The sequence below is a fragment of the Notechis scutatus genome, chromosome 4, assembly GCF_049901735.1.
Source record: "Notechis scutatus isolate UNSWTSFEM ecotype Mainland chromosome 4, rNotScu1.2, whole genome shotgun sequence".
Taxonomy (NCBI): domain Eukaryota; kingdom Metazoa; phylum Chordata; class Lepidosauria; order Squamata; family Elapidae; genus Notechis; species Notechis scutatus.
This window is the reverse complement of record NC_142012.1, coordinates 1,903,308-1,919,698: the sequence shown is the minus strand read 5'-3', so window position 1 is coordinate 1,919,698 and position 16,391 is coordinate 1,903,308. Positions and strand designations below refer to the sequence as shown.

Genomic DNA, 16,391 nt, shown 5'->3' with positions numbered 1-16,391 from the left:
CCTCAAAGCCTCCGGAAGTGTGAAAACGGCCTCCCGGGGCTCCGAAGGCTCCCCGTTTTCGCCCTGAGCCTCTGGGCGCCCTGCACTTCCCTGCATCCAAAATGGGTGGTGTGGGGACTCCTGGCTGGGGAGGAAGAAGGGTGGGCGGAGCCAGCCAGGAGTGAGATTCTCCCGAACCCTTACAAACCCCCAGCAGCCCCCCGAGTTTTAGAGCTTACGCTTTGCTCTTTAAACGCTGGGTTGCAGGCGCGCAAAGCACACGCTCACCGAACCGGTTGTTCCACCAGGCTCGGTAGCCATAAAAGTCCCATCGGTCAAGGCTGAGTGGGGTCCCCCCCCCATCTTGTTTTAAATACTAGCAAAAATAATTTGGAAAAGGGGGATGAGGTTGAGGCTAAACATTTACCTGAAAACTTGACTTTGCCAAAAATGTGGTAGATGTTTCCAGAGAACGGACTCGATTTGTTGGATGACTTCAACGCTGTTTTGAAAAGACCATTTTGATGATTAGAGCAGCGTCTCTCAACCGCGGCACCTATTAAGAAGGGTGGACCGCAACTCCCAGAATTCCTAGGCGGCCATGTTGACTGGGGGGATGCTGGGAGTTGAAGTCCACCCGTTTTTGTGTATTTCTAATTAGGAAGGTCCTTTGGCTTAAACGCAGCTGAGCTGCGTTGTCAAACTGGATCTCAGTAGAAGTTTGTCTTTTCATGGCACCTTAAGAAAGGTGGGATTGCCATTTTTTTCCCCTCAAAGAGTGTGTAAGTTGTCCACCATGGGCAAAAAAAATTCAAGATGGCGGCTACAAGGATGTGATCAAGGAGCTGCCTCTTTTGATCTACCTGGGTGGCTGAAAGGGGAGAAGGAACATTTAGCATCATTTTGGGTTTTGGCAAAATCTTATGGAGCGTTTGATTTCCCTCTAATTCAGTGTTTCTCAATCTTGGTGACATTGAGAGGGGTGGACTTCAACTCCCAGAATTCCCCAGCCAGCATCGCTGGCTGGGGAATTCTGGGAGTTGAAGTCCACTCTTCTTAAAGTTCCCAAGATGAGAATAAACAACTATTTATCACTTTTATCCCAAGCTTTCACAGCAATAAACAATCAATGTTGGTTGGCTTAAACCTTTTTTTTAAGTGTCTAAGATCAGATACATAAAATGAAAAAAAAATATTATATTACATATGAGTTTTTAAAATTATACTAAACGTATTTCATCTGAAGTTTATACCAAGGCTGCATCTTCTGATAAAGAGTTTCAGTTATATATTCTTGTATTCCATTCCGGAGGGACAAAATGCCCACGTTAAGACTCCATGGCGCTAAAACCCCCCCGATAATTTACCTTTACATTTAGCCGCAAAGCGCATTTTCTCCAAAGGACGGTTAAACCACACACAAATTTGGACCATGGGGGGGAAGACAGAACCGGCTCTAAATTTCCCATCGAACCTGAAAAGGGGGAAAAATATTAATTAATGAAAGGAAAATTATTCACTCTTAATTACGCATTGCTTTTTGAAAAGCAGGCAAATGGCTTTAAAAGCCAATTTTCCATTTTGGAACATTTTAATAAAGCAGGCAAGTTCTGCTTTCCAAAGGAGAGAAACTGCTGAAGAAGAGATAATGACTCTTGTAATAAATATAAAAATATAGCAAATATATTTTGTCTGGAGTTGTCTGGTTTGAGCTTGGCACGCCTGTTAAAAAGAGCATTAAAATAATATTCTACACAGGTGATACAAGTTGTCCTCGACTTAACGACCACAACTGAACCCAAAACTTCCATCGCTAAGTAAGACAGTTAAGGGAGCTCTGATCCATTTTACCACCTTTCTAACCACGGTTGTTAAGCAAACTTCTTAAAGTTGTTAAGTGAATCATGCATCCGTTAAGCGAGACTGGCTCCCCCCATTGACAATCTGGGAAGGTGATGACAAGACCCCGGGACATTGCAACTGTCACAAGTACATGCCAGTGGCCAAGTGCCTGAAATTTGATCATGTGACCGTGGGAATTCCGGGATAGTCATAAGTGTGAGGACCAATCAGAAGGGACTTTTCCAGTATTGTTGTAATTTTGAATGGTCACTAAATAAAATCGTTGTAAGATTATAGTTCTGCTTAACTGCGCCTGGTTTGGTCTTAACTTGAGAACAGCCCTGAATTTAGGCTGCAAGTTGTTATTTTTCCAGGAAATAAAAATAAGGAACGTGCTAAACATATGTGCACCTCAAAACAGAACAGGCACAAAAAAATTGCAGCTTCATGCGATCATATAAACAGTGCGAGAAGGGTTCCAGATGTGCTGGCCTGCAGCTGGAAGGGCTGGACCGCGAGAGGGAGATTAAGTTTTGCACATAGCGGATAAGAAAAATTCCTAAAAATTCTTATCCCAGAGGGATAAGGTTCAGTTTACCTTAACAGAAGTGCATTCTGGGAAGCCTGATAATTTGTCAGAAATGGTGTAGGGTCTCCTGCTTGGGGGGGGGGGGTTGGACTAGGTGACCTATAAGGTCCCTTCCAACTCTGATTATCTGTTATCTGTTATACAATAAGGCAGAGGTCTCCAAACTTGGCAGCTTTTAAGTCTTGTGGACTTCAACTCCCAGAATTCCTCCTGGCTGAAGAATTCTGGGAGTTGAAGTCCACAAGTCTTTAAAGTTGCTATTAAAAAAATCTTTCCCAGCTCAAATCTTAAGCATGTACTTTCCTTTCCAAAATAGTCCTTGACTTATGACAGGTCATTATGATCATTATCTCTCTGGTGATCACGTGACTGTACTCCAGGTAATTTTGCAATTACGCTGCATTTACAGAGATTTGCAGTGTCCCACAGGTCCTATGATCCACATGTTATTGAGTAAAAATCGTGCAGAGGTGGTACTCAGCTGGTTCTGAGCAGTTCTGGAGAACCGGTAGCAGAAATTCTGAGCGGTTCGGAGAACCAGCCAATCCCACCTCCGACTGGCCCCACCAACCCCATCTCTTCTCTGCCTCCCATTGAGTCCCAGCTGTTCAGCTGGGTCTCCTTTGGTTGCCCTGCACAGGAGAACGGAGCTGGAAAGCAGGTCAGTGGGGTGGGGGAGGGAAGGGTGATTTTGCAGTATATCCTTCCCCTGCTATGCCCTCCCAGCCACACCCCCACAGAACCAGTAGTAAAAAAAAATTGAATCCTACCACTGAATCCGTGCCAGAGCAAAGCACTGTTTTGCTTAACAACGGATGCATTTGCTTCGTTTAGTTTAGTTTACTTTATTGTCATTGCAGCTCATACGACGAAATTAAAGTTCAGTGTACATGATGACTATGAAAATGAACACAAACCCACATCCTTCACATTCTATATACATTGAATTGAAAACCCCTGATACTGCATTAATATTGCACTATTACACAGTAGAGTTCAAAAGAGCTACTGCCCTGGGATAGAAGCTGTTTTTCAGCCTACTTGTGCTTGTTTTTTTATTATCCTGAACCGTCTGCCAGATGGTAATAGTTCAAAAAAAAAAAAAAAAAAGGGTGCCCAGGATGAGATGGATCTTTGAGGATGTTTTGAACCTTCTTAAGGCAGCGGGAGCTATAAAGCTCTTCCAAAGAGGGAAGAGGGCAACCAATTGATCCTCTGAGGGGCAATGACATTAACCCTCTGGAGTGCTGTCCTATCTGCCCCTGTGCAATTGGCAAACCCTACAGAGGTGCAGTAAGTTAAGATACCCTCTATGACTGCAGAGTCACTTCACAAATGTGCCCAACATTTCTGTTGTTAAATGAGACATTTGTTAGGTGAGTTTTGCCCCCATTTTACGCCGTTTCTTGCCACGGTTGTTAAACGAATCACTGCAGTTGTTCAGTTACTAACCTAGTTGTTAAGTGAAATCTGGCTTCCTTGTCAGAAGGTCGCAAAAGGGAATCAAGTGACCCCCCAGGGACACTTCAATGGTCATAAATATGAATCCATTGCCAAGCTCCTGAATTTTGATCACGTGGCTGTGAGGATGCGGCAAAGATAATTAACTCTGAGAAACCACGGTAAGTACTTTTTTTCAGTGCTGTTGTAATTTTGAACAGTCATTAAATGAACTGTTCTTAAGAGCGGTGCAGTGGTGGCCTAGAGGTGGAGTTCTCGCCTCACAATCAGGAGGCTGTGAGTTTGATCCTAGGTAGAGGCAGATATTCCTCTCTCTGAACACATAATGAGAATATATCTGCCGAACAAAACTCCTCACCGGCAACAGGAAGAGCATCCGGCCAGTAAACACTCTGCTAGCTCCATTCACTTGGCCAGACCCCACCCCACAAGGGATTATGGGGTCGTTAAATGATGATGATGATTAAATGAACTGTTCTTAAGTCAAGGACTCCCTGTATACATAGATACATGCATATTAAAAGTCACTGGGTCAAACATTTTGCCAAACACAGATACTTGCCAGCCGGGGTACATTAAATAGCGAGTTGCCAACATCTGGGGGTCGGAGAAGCTGTTTTCTGAAAGGATTAGCTCGATGTCCTCATTCCTAGCGGGAGAGAATCCAAATTTTATTGACTTATTCATATTTAGTGAGATTTTTGTTTTCACGGGGCCTTGAAAGCAGCCTCTCTGAAACTCGATCTCTCTAGATGTGTGCTAAGGGCTGCGCCTTCCAATTTTCCCATCAGCGCCTCAACTTCAAAGACCGTGTCGTGCTATGTGCCAAAGCCCCAGAAGTGACGTCAGGTAAGGAAAAATTGATTCTAAACTCTGAAGCTTTATGGAAACGCTCATTCGCTCTTTCTTGGAGTCTGTGAGGCTGTGAGGCCTGTTTGATCTCGTCCTGGCTTGCAATTCTCCATTTATGAATGACATTGATGTGCTGCTCGCCTCATTGATAAAAGTGATTCTGGCCGGCTTTCAGAATTAATAAAAAGATAAATATGAAAGATATTAGATATGGCAGAGCGTTCAAAACAATTGTGGTGAGTGAAGCATTTTTCACATTGAGGACAAAAAGAGCCATTGGTCTAGTTAGTGGTTAAGGCATCAAGCTAGAAAGCAGGAGATGGTGAGTTCTAGTCCCGCCTTAGGCATGAAAGCCAACTGGGTGACTTTGGGCCAATCACCAGGAGACGGTGAGTTCTAGTCCCACCTTAGGCATGAAAGCCAACTGGGTGATTTTGGGCCAATCACCAGGAGACGGTGAGTTCTAGTCCCGCCTTAGGCATGAAAGCCAACTGGGTGATTTTGGACCAATCACCAGGAGACGGTGAGTTCTAGTCCCGCCTTAGGCATGAAAGCCAACTGGGTGACTATGGACCAATCACCAGGAGACGGGAAGTTCTAGTCCCACCTTAGGCATGAAAGCCAACTGGGTGACTATGGACCAATCACCAGGAGACGGGAAGTTCTAGTCCCATCTTAGGCATGAAAGCCAACTGGGTGACTATGGACCAATCACCAGGAGACGGTGAGTTCTAGTCCCGCCTTAGACATGAAAGCCTGCTGGGTGACTTTGGGCCAATCACCAGGAGACGGGGAGTTCTAGTCCCGCCTTAGGCATGAAAGCCAGCTGGGTAACTTTGGGCCAATCACCAGGAGACGGGGAGTTCTAGTCCCGCCTTAGACATGAAAGCCAGTTGGGTGACTTTGGGCCAATCACCAGGAGACGGTGAGTTCTAGTCCCGCCTTAGACATGAAAGCCTGCTGGGTGACTTTGGGCCAATCACCAGGAGACGGGGAGTTCTAGTCCCGCCTTAGGCATGAAAGCCAGCTGGGTGACTTTGGGCCAATCACCAGGAGACGGGGAGTTCTAGTCCCGCCTTAGACATGAAAGCCAGCTGGGTGACTTTGGGCCAATCACCAGGAGATGGGGAGTTCTAGTCCCACCTTAGGCATGAAAGCCAGCTGGGTGACTTTGGGCCAATCACCAGGAGACGGGGAGTTCTAGTCCCGCCTTAGACATGAAAGCCTGCTGGGTGACTTTGGGCCAATCACCAGGAGACGGGAGTTCTAGTCCCGCCTTAGGCATGAAAGCCAGCTGGGTGACTTTGGGCCAATCACCAGGAGACGGGGAGTTCTAGTCCCACCTTAGACATGAAAGCCTGCTGGGTGACTTTGGGCCAATCACCAGGAGACGGGGAGTTCTAGTCCCGCCTTAGGCATGAAAGCCAGCTGGGTGACTTTGGGCCAATCACCAGGAGACGGGGAGTTCTAGTCCCGCCTTAGACATGAAAGCCTGCTGGGTGACTTTGGGCCAATCACCAGGAGATGGGGAGTTCTAGTCCCACCTTAGGCATGAAAGCCAGCTGGGTGACTGGGCCAGTCCCTCCCTCTCAGCTCAACCCACCTTACAGAGTAGCTCTTAAAGCTTTTATCATTTTGGGGCTTTTCAAATGTTTTATGGATTACCGAGTTACGATGCCGTTTTCTGCTAGGATAAAAGAAACGGAAGAGTTGGCAGCTCGGATGAGTTTCTGCAGCTGGACGAGAAGCGGGCTTCTCTGCTCGGTTGTATGGCTTGTGAACACCACGTTACTCACTAAACCTGCCAAGGGAAAAAGGCCATCAATGCAAGGACAGGAACGCTCTGCTCTTTGGCCTTTCAGAATGCCATTTCGCAAAGCAGAGGTGGGGAGCGATGACCGCTTTATGACTTGTGGACTTTGACTTCCAGAATTCCTCAGGCAGCCATGCCAGCTGGGGAATTCTGGGAGTTGAAGTCCACAAGTCATAAAAGGCCCGTCATTCCCTCATGCTTGCTGGGGAATTCTGGGAGTTGAAGTCCCCAAGTCATAAAAGGCCCGTCATTCCCTCATGCTGGCTGGGGAATTCTGGGAGTTGAAGTCCCCAAGTCATAAAAGGCCCATCATTCCCTCATGCTGGCTGAGGAATTCTGGGAGTTGAAGTCCACAAGTCATAAAAGGCCCGTCATTCCCTCATGGTGGCTGGGGAATTCTGGGAGTTGAAGTCCACAAGTCATAAAAGGCCCGTCATTCCCTCATGGTGGCTGGGGAATTCTGGGAGTTGAAGTCCACAAGTCATAAAGGCCCATCATTCCCTCATGCTGGCTGGGGAATTCTGGGAGTTGAAGTCCCCAAGTCATAAAAGGCCCATCATTCCCTCATGCTGGCTGAGGAATTCTGGGAGTTGAAGTCCCCAAGTCATAAAAGGCCCATCATTCCCTCATGCTGGCTGGGGAATTCTGGGAGTTGAAGTCCCCAAGTCATAAAAGGCCCGTCATTCCCTCATGGTGGCTGGGAATTCTGGGAGTTGAAGTCCACAAGTCATAAAGGCCCGTCATTCCCTCATGGTGGCTGGGGAATTCTGGGAGTTGAAGTCCACAAGTCATAAAAGGCCCATCATTCCCTCATGCTGGCTGGGGAATTCTGGGAGTTGAAGTCCCCAAGTCATAAAGGCCCGTCATTCCCTCACGCTGGCTGGGGAATTCTGGGAGTTGAAGTCCACAAGTCATAAAAGGCCCGTCATTCTCTCATGCTGGCTGGGGAATTCTGGGAGTTGAAGTCCACAAGTCATAAAAGGCCCGTCATGCCCTCATGCTGGCTGGGGAATTCTGGGAGTTGAAGTCCCCAAGTCATAAAGGCCCGTCATTCCCTCATGCTGGCTGGGGAATTCTGGGAGTTGAAGTCCACAAGTCATAAAAGGCCCGTCATTCTCTCATGCTGGCTGGGGAATTCTGGGAGTTGAAGTCCACAAGTCATAAAAGGCCCGTCATGCCCTCATGCTGGCTGGGGAATTCTGGGAGTTGAAGTCCCCAAGTCATAAAAGGCCCGTCATTCCCTCATGCTGGCTGAGGAATTCTGGGAGTTGAAGTCCACAAGTCATAAAGGCCCATCATTCCCCATGCTGGCTGGGGAATTCTGGGAGTTGAAGTCCCCAAGTCATAAAAGGCCCATCATTCCCTCATGCTGGCTGAGGAATTCTGGGAGTTGAAGTCCACAAGTCATAAAAGGCCCATCATTCCCTCATGCTGGCTGGGGAATTCTGGGAGTTGAAGTCCACAAATTATAAAAGGGCAATTATCTGTCACCACTCCACCCCCCCGTGCTTGTTGGGGAATTCTGGGAGTTGAAGTCCACAAGTCTTAAACTCAAAGGTGCTTTTATTTCAAGACGCAACTGGACTTCCTTGTTTTTAGTTGAAGACGTTTCGCTTCACATCCAAGAAGCTTCTTCAGCTCTAACTGAATGGAGAGGAGTGGAAAGATCCAGTCAGAGCTGAAGAAGCTTCCTGGAGGAGGAGTGAAAGGTCTTCAAAGAAAAACAAGAAAGTCCAGCTGCCTCTTGAAAAAAAAAAAAAAAAAAAAGCTCCTTTGGGATAACCAGGCTCTGAATGAGTGAGAATCTCCGCAGACAGAAGTCTTAAAAGTTGCAAAGTTTGTAAAAACCTTGCTCTATCGGTTTGTGGCATTATGGCTGACTCTTTCAAACGGACCTTTCTAGAAGAGATGGCCGCTATTCCCCAGATCGTGCGGCTTTTGTTTAACTGAGGGTTTATGGGCGTCACACTGCAGTGTGCCAGTTCATCTCTACAACAAGCCAACTTTGGAGAAATACTGACCTTGGGAACACTGGTCCAGAAACTTGGGGAAAAGAAACCTGAAAAAAGACAAGGATGAACGTGGGGAAACTTTGTGTCACAGAACTTTAGAGAAAGTTAATCCTTGACAAGCATCTTCTCGGGATTCAGATTCGATTCTGCAGGCTTTGACATTTTGATAGTGAACGTACTTCTAGGCTGAAAACTCAGGGAATACGACTGAATAAGGAACCTGTTGTGTTTAAGCCTTTAAACCTGTGTTCCTCAACCTTGGAAATTTGAAGATGTGTGGACTTCATGTCCCAGAATTCCCCAGCCAGCACAGCTGGCTGGGGAATTCTGGGACTTGAAGTCCACACATCTTCAATTTCCCAAGGTGAGGAAACATTACTTTAATCATTTTCCTTCCGCAGATACTTTGCTGTGTTCTTCAAGCTAATGGAAGCCAACTGAGATCCACTAATTTTATCCGTTCTTGGGTAACCTCAGCCACTTTGGCCTAATTTGCGGTCTCTAAATTGGAATCTTTTAAGACGTGTGGAGTAAATACTGCAAAGATGATGGTTAAATGCCATCATCTTTGGGTGGGATTCAAACATCTTAACAACCGGTTCTGTGGGCGTGGCTTAGGTGGTGGTCGTGGCTTGGTGCTCATGTGACTGGGTGGACATGACTTGGTGGTCATGTTATTGGCTGGGTGTGGCCAACTCAATATCACTCACATCGAGGCACGCATCTCCTCGCCTGGCCTCTCATGACTGTGGGGATGCTGCAAGTGTGAAAAATGGTCATAAGTCACTTTTTTCAGTGCCAGTGACTTTGAATGGTCACTCCCTACACAAGCAAAGTACCAGCAAAGGAGGGGAAAAAATCTCCAGAGACGTTCCTGAGACAGGAAGTTCAGTCCTGCCAAGAATGTAATGAGGGTTAACGGAGGGGCAGTTTCTGTAAGCAACACCAGAATGTTTCCTTCCTGCCTTCCTTACAGGATTAGCCCAGTAATTTCTTCCAACAACCGGTTCTCCGAACTGCTAAGAATGTTAACAACCGGTTCTAGCGAATAGGTGCGAACCTGTAGAATCCCACCTCTGGTTAAAGAGAGAAAGGATAGAGATTCCACATGAAGAAGTGTTATAGGAGTTAAGATATATAGTGATTAATTTTGATAAAATGGGGAAAATGGGGAATCAATACTTATTACTCAATACTTATTATTCAACTGTGCCTGGCTGGGGAATTCTGGGAGATGAAGTCCACACGTCTTAAAAAGTTGCCAAGTTTTGGAGACCGCTGCGTTCGGGCCTCAAAGTAGAAAGCAGGAGACCGGATTTGGGAATCCCACCTTAGCGCACGCACACTGGGCACAGGCTCCTCGGGGGCCTCTTCCTCACTGCTGCCAGCCTCCACCATCTCCGAAGGCAGCACTCCACTCCCTGATGGTCCTGGCCCCATCCCTGCGTCACACGCAGGCCCCTCATCTGAGTCCTCGCTCTCCGAGACCTCAGCCGTCCACAGCTGCTGCCGGCGAACACAACAAACAGGCACCTGAGCATGGAGACGGGTTGTGTACCTGTGTTCCATGTAAGAGCTGAGGGGCTCAACACACGTTGTGACTGCGCCAATCGCAAAGGAGGCCTTCACGTCTACGTCCGGGTGAGTCTGAAGGGCCTGGACAACGTCAATCACGTCAGTGTATCTGTAGAGAATAGAATAGAATTTAGTTTACTTTATTGTCATTGCACCTCGTACAGTGAAATTAAATGCCCATCTTCAGTGTACATTATGACCATGAAAATGAACACAAACACCCATCCTTCGCATTCTGCACATTGAATTGAAAACCCCTGATATTGCATTAATATTGCCTATACAGTAGAGTTCAATAGAGTTACTGCCCTGGGATAGAAGCTGTTTTTCTGCCTATTTTTCTCTTTGTTTTTATTATTATCCTGAACCATCTACCAGATGGTAATAGTTCAAAAAAAAAAGGGGGTTCCCAGGATGAGATGGATCTTTGAGGACGTTTTGAACCTTCTTAAGGTAGCAGGAGCTATAAAGCTCTTCCAAGGAGGGGAGAGGGCAACCAATGATCCTCTGGGCAATGACCTTAACCCTCTGGAGCTCTTTCCTATCTGCCCCTAAACCATACAGAGGTGCAGTGTGTTAAAATGCTCTCTATGGTGCAGCGGTAGAAGGTCACCAGCAGTTTTCCATTCAGTTGTTGTTTCCTGAGAAGTCTCAGGTAGTCTAATCTCTGCTGGGCCCTTTAATTCTTTATTGGCCAAGTGTGATTGGGCACACAAGGAATTTGTCTTTGGTGCAAATGCTCTCGGTGGGCATAAAAGAAGAGATACATTCCTCAAGAGTCAAGAATCATGAAGCACAACACTTAATAATAGACATAGGGTACAAATAAGCCATCAAATCATACTAGGAAACAGTGAATAGAATAGAGTAGAGTAGAGTAGAATAGAAATACAGAATAGAATAGAATAGAATAGAATAGAATAGAATAGAATAGAATAGAATAGAATAGTATAGTATAGTATAGTATAGTATAGTATAGTATAGTATAGTATAGAATAGAATAGAATAGAATAGAATAGAATAAGGAAAGAATAGAATAGAATAGAATGGAATGGAATGGAATGGAATGGAATGGAATGGAATGGAATGGAATAGAATAGAATAGAATAGAATAGAATAGTATAGTATAGTATAGAATAGAATAGAATAGAATAGAATAGAATAGAATAGAATAGAATAGAATAGAATAGAATAGAATAGAATTCTTTATTGGTGTCCAAGTGTGATTGGACATACAAGGAATTTGTCTTGGTGCAAATGCTCTCAGTGTACATAAAAGAAAAGATACTTTTGTCAAAGAGTCAAGAATCATCAGGTGCAACACTTAATAAGAGTCATGGGGTACAATAAGCCATCAAATCATACTAGGAAATAGTGAATAGAATAGAGTAGAGTAGAGTAGAAATATGGAATAGAATAGAATAGAATAGAATAGAATAGAATAGAATAGAATAGAATAGAATAGAATAGAATAGAATAGAATAGAATAGAATAGAATAGAATTCTTTATTGGTGTCCAAGTGTGATTGGACACACAAGGAATTTGTCTTGGTGCAAATGCTCTCAGTGTACATAAAAGAAAAGATACATTCGTCAAGAGTCAAGAATCATAAGGTACAACACTTAATAATAGCCATAGGGTACAATTAAGCCATCAAATCATACTAGGAAACAGTGAATAGAATAGAAATACAAAATAGAATAGAATAGAATAGAATAGAATAGAATAGAATAGAATAGAATAGAATAGAATAGAATAGAATAGAATAGAATTCTTTATTGGCCAAGTGTGGTTGGACACATAAGGAATTTGTCTTGGTGGAAATGCTCTCACTATCCATAAAGAACAAATAAAATACATTCGTCAAGAGTCATCAGGTACGACACTTAATAATAGTTACAGGGTACAATAAGCCATCAAATCAGACTAGGAAACAGTCCATATAAATCGTTAGGATACAAGCAACAAGGTTACAGTCACACAGTCACAAGCGGGAGGGGAAGGGGGATAGGGAGGATGGGAGGATTAATAGTAATAGTAACATCAAGCAAAGTCAATGGGGGGAAGCTGGATTCGCTTAACGACCGTGTGACTGACTTAACAACTGAAGTGATTCACTTTCTGTAACATCAGACTCATTTAACAGCCGGTTTGGGAAGTCTGGTCCCTTACACCCCCCTGGTGTTGTAAGAGGAAAACTACTACCTGTATAGATGGTTCTCGACTTAAATCCATTTGTTTAGTGACCAAAGTTAAAATGGCACTGGAAAAAGTAACTTATAACCGTTCTTCGCACTTATGACTGTTGCATTTCTGTTATCACGTGATCAAAGTTTGGAGATTTGGCGACCGACTTTGATTTATGATGGTTACAGAGTCCCGTAATCAACATTTGGGACCATCTGACAAGCAAAGTCAACGGGGAAGCCAGATTCACATAATAAATGTGTTACTAACAACTGCAGTGGGTTGTGGCTTGTCCAGAAGCCAAATCAGAGGAGGAGGAGGAGGAGGAGGAGGAGGAGGAGGAGGAGGAGGAGGAGGAGGAGGAGGAGGAGGAGGAGGAGGAGGAGGAGGAGGAGGAGGAGGAGGCGTGCGAGTCAGGTCGGGATCAAGGCAACCTGGGAGCTCTGAGGGGAAGAGGGAATGGAGCTGGCAGAGAGAGAGAGAGACAGACAGAGGCAGAGTCTGGGCCGTCCGTCCGCAGAAGGCAGAGGAGAGGAGAGGAGAGCAGTGGAAATCTATGGGCCAGTCCTTGGGACAGAAAAACCACCGCTGCTAGCAAGATCCCACTCTAGCTCTGGGGATAAAAGGCAGGGGGCGGAGATGAACAGGTGTGGCAGGCAACTATTCATCTTGCAGCCAGATGGTCTGGTTAGCCTGCGGTGAGAGAAACGTTTTGCTGGTGCTCCTAATAAAGTTCACTTCACACGGTCTGTCGTGTTTGGGGAGCTGGGTCAGAACACAGTGATTTGCTTAACAACTGAGGCAAGAAATGTGGTAAAATGGGGCAAAACATAAATATAGCCACGTAAATTTGGGGGCTCAGTTGTGCTCATAAGTTGTAAGGACCAGGGGTGGGGTTCAAATTTCTTGACAACTGGTTCTGTGGGCATGGGCCTAATTTGTGGGCATGGCTTGGTGGTCATGTGACTGGGTGGGTGTGGTTGGTATGTAAATATTATAAATATTTATGTAAATATTGAATTTTTTTATATATATAAAAAAGAGCAACCTTTCCCCAAAATCAGGCAAAGCAGGCAGGCAGATTGAGTTGCACCCAGAATCACAGATTCACTCAGAGATCTATCTTTCTGCCATCGGCTACCTGAGTCTGCACTGAAAAATAGAAGCTTCGGTCCTAAAGAAGGTTCAGCACTGCGTTTTGATTAGGTAGAAAGCAAGACATCCAAGGTTTTCCTGCTTCCTAGCTAATCTAAATCTCCCGGCACAGCAGAACAGTTGATGGTTGAGGAAAAAAAAAAAAAAGGAAAAATAGCAACTTACCAAAAAGGCAAGTTTGATGGTCCTCGTGCCAGGTGAGGAGTGAGTGGGTGAGGAGGGGCGGGGCCAGCCAGGGGCACGATTGGCCAGTTCTCTGAACTGCGCAGAATCTTAACAACTGGTTCCATAGAACCGGTCCGACCAGGTAGAATCCCACCCCTAGTAAGGACTGACTACCTGTTGAAAGAACACAAAACTCCCCTCCCCCCACCCACAGATGCAGTCATGGGAATTTGTTTAAAGAAATGCATCTTAGCGGCATCTAGAAAAGGCCATCGAGCTGTGATTTGACTTCCTGGGCAAAAGTACCGGCCTTGGTTAGATCACAAAGTCGGGATTGCGAAGCTGCTGAGCCCAACCTTCTTCTCGGGGCAAGGATCCAAATCCCGGCCTCTCCGACAGATGGGACCTCCAGCCTCCGACTGAACCCATGGCAGGGAAGGTTAGCCCGCCGCACTCGGGGTCACGGGACCCACTGTCAAATCGCTGTCAGTGCAAGAGGTGGTTACGACCTGCTCTCTCGGTGGCTCTGCAACCCACGATATGCAACCACCCGTGGTTGCATATCGTGGGTTGTAGAGCCGCCGAGAGCAGGTCGTAACCTGCGTTGACACCCTTTCGAAAATGCCCTCCTCTGCTCTCTCTCTCTCTCTTGGCCCTCGTTTCTCATGGCTAAATCTGCCACCTCTCGTTCGATCGTTTTTGAGGCAGGATTTCGTTTCTGCTTCTGAGAGAAAACGATGTTTGTGGCCCAGGGCTGAATGGGGGGGGGGGGGGCGGCCTTGCTGCTTCCTGAGCTTCGTGGTTTTCTGCCAGCTGTTGTACGACCCAACCAGGGAACCTCATCGATGCTAGAAGGGAGGGAAAGGTTGCAGAGAGGAGGAGGAGGAAAAAAAGGACTGAAGAGTCCTTGGAGTCCGCTCTGAATTTGGTTGTGTTCTTGCAGACATTTCATGACCCGACTAGGTAACATCGTCAGTTCTAGAAAGGAGTGGGATTTGCAGAGGAGGAGGAGGAGGAGAAAGAGGAGGAGGAGAATGAGAATTGCAGTGTCCTTGGTGCTCTCTGAGACGTTTCATGACCCAACTAGATAACATCGTCAGTTCTAGAAGGGAATAGGGTTTGCAGAGAGGAGAGGAGGAGGAGGGAGAGGGTATCCTTGGTGCTGGTAGTTTTCTTGCAAACATTTCAACCTCAAACTAAGTAAAGTCATCCATGCTAGAGTTTCAGAGTGGAAGGGAAGAGGAGGAGGAGCGGGACAATGACCATAGGATCCTTGGTTCTTTCTGAGTTTGGTTGTGTTCTTGCAGACATTTCATGACCCAACTAGGTAACGTCATCAGTTCTAGGATGGAGTGGGGTTTGCAGGGAGGAAGAGGAGAAAGAGGAGAAGGAGAATGAGAATTGTGGTGTCCTTGGTTCTTTCTGAGGCTTGGTTGTTCTCTTGCAGACATTTGGGGCTCAACTGAGATGGTAAGTCCAGGACTACTTGCTGTCATTTTCTTACAGCTGGTCAGCTCCTTTTGATCTGTTCCAGATGTGCTCGGCTGCAACCCAGATACTGATTGGGGGAGAGCAGGGGAAAGAGGGCACTTTACTCCAGCACATGGGTCTCCAACCTTGGCAACTTTAAGACTTGTGGACTTCAACTCCCAGAATTCTTCCTCCTCCAGTCATGTTAGCTCAGGAATTCTGGGAGTTGAAGTCCACAAGTCTTAAAGTTGCCAAGTTTGGGGACCCCAGGATTACATTAACAGAGTTGGAAGGGACCTTGTAGGTCATCTAAGCCAGTGGTCGCCAACCAGCAGGCCGGGGACCACTGGTGGTCCTCAAGAAATTTTTCTGGTCTGCAAAGAAATGTCACCCCCAAAGCAATTAAGCCAGGCTGTGCAGGAACACAAGGCTGCCCACATGGCCCACAGGAACACAAGGCTTGCGTTGTTTGCATTGCACACAACACGAGGTAGTGAGGGGAGGGGCGAAAGGGCGGAGGGGAGAACTTGCCCCACTTGCCCCATGCGCCTGGCCTGGCCACCGGGCTGCTTCTTTCTGCTTCTTTCTTCTTCTGCTTTTGGCTGCACACAAGGAAAGCAGCCAAAGTCTTTCTTTCTCTCCCCCAAACTCCGCCAGAAATGAGTCTTTGGGACCCTGCAAGGCCTCCTGCTCCAAAGAGGCTGTGCCGGCAAAGATTCATTTCTGGCGGAGTTTGGGGGAGAGAAAGAAAGACTTCGGCAGCTTCTGCTGCTTTCCTTGCATGAAGCCAAAAGTCTCTCTCTCTTTCTCTCTCTCTCTCTCCCCCTAAGAACGGAGGTGGAGACGGTCTCCTGTGATCCCAAATAAAGAAAGATCGATCGGTAGGAAAACAGGGTGGGGAATTTTCCTGCAGACTTTTTTTTGGGGGGGGGATTTTCCCAGGGTCTCTGGTCTATGGGATTTAAAATGATGAGTTTGGTGGTCCCTGAGGTCCAAAAGGTTGGCGACTCCTGGACTAGTCCAACCTACCACCCAAGCAGGAGACCCCACATCATATCTGAGAAATGGCAGCCTCCCGAAAAGTCTGTTTGGATCATCCCGATCGCACATGTGCGTTTTTGGCAACCACATGAATACATTTATTCATGGTTATTTGGCCACATCTGTTGAAGGCCCCAGGAATTGTTCTTCATTCCACACTCAAATTTCGCCGCAAAAGGCTACTGGTTGGGGCTGATCTGTTTTTAAGTTCCACCTCGTTTCCAAAATTAGAAAGGCGTTCAGCCTTTC

At 46.3% G+C, this 16,391-nt stretch overlaps 1 protein-coding gene across 1 annotated transcript in view; it reads right to left on the bottom strand.

Moving 5' to 3' along the window:
* Window positions 1-16,391, bottom strand: part of DNAAF9 (dynein axonemal assembly factor 9) — a 119,128-nt gene that overhangs the window by 20,267 nt on the left and 82,470 nt on the right. Inside the window, exons 27-32 of the mRNA XM_087962569.1 lie at window positions 10,107-10,232; window positions 8,558-8,595; window positions 6,389-6,524; window positions 4,434-4,520; window positions 1,347-1,453; window positions 407-481 (exon numbers count right to left, since the gene is read on the bottom strand). Coding sequence (XP_087818695.1) covers window positions 407-481; window positions 1,347-1,453; window positions 4,434-4,520; window positions 6,389-6,524; window positions 8,558-8,595; window positions 10,107-10,232 — 569 coding nt within the window. The remainder of the gene's footprint in view (window positions 1-406; window positions 482-1,346; window positions 1,454-4,433; window positions 4,521-6,388; window positions 6,525-8,557; window positions 8,596-10,106; window positions 10,233-16,391) is intronic.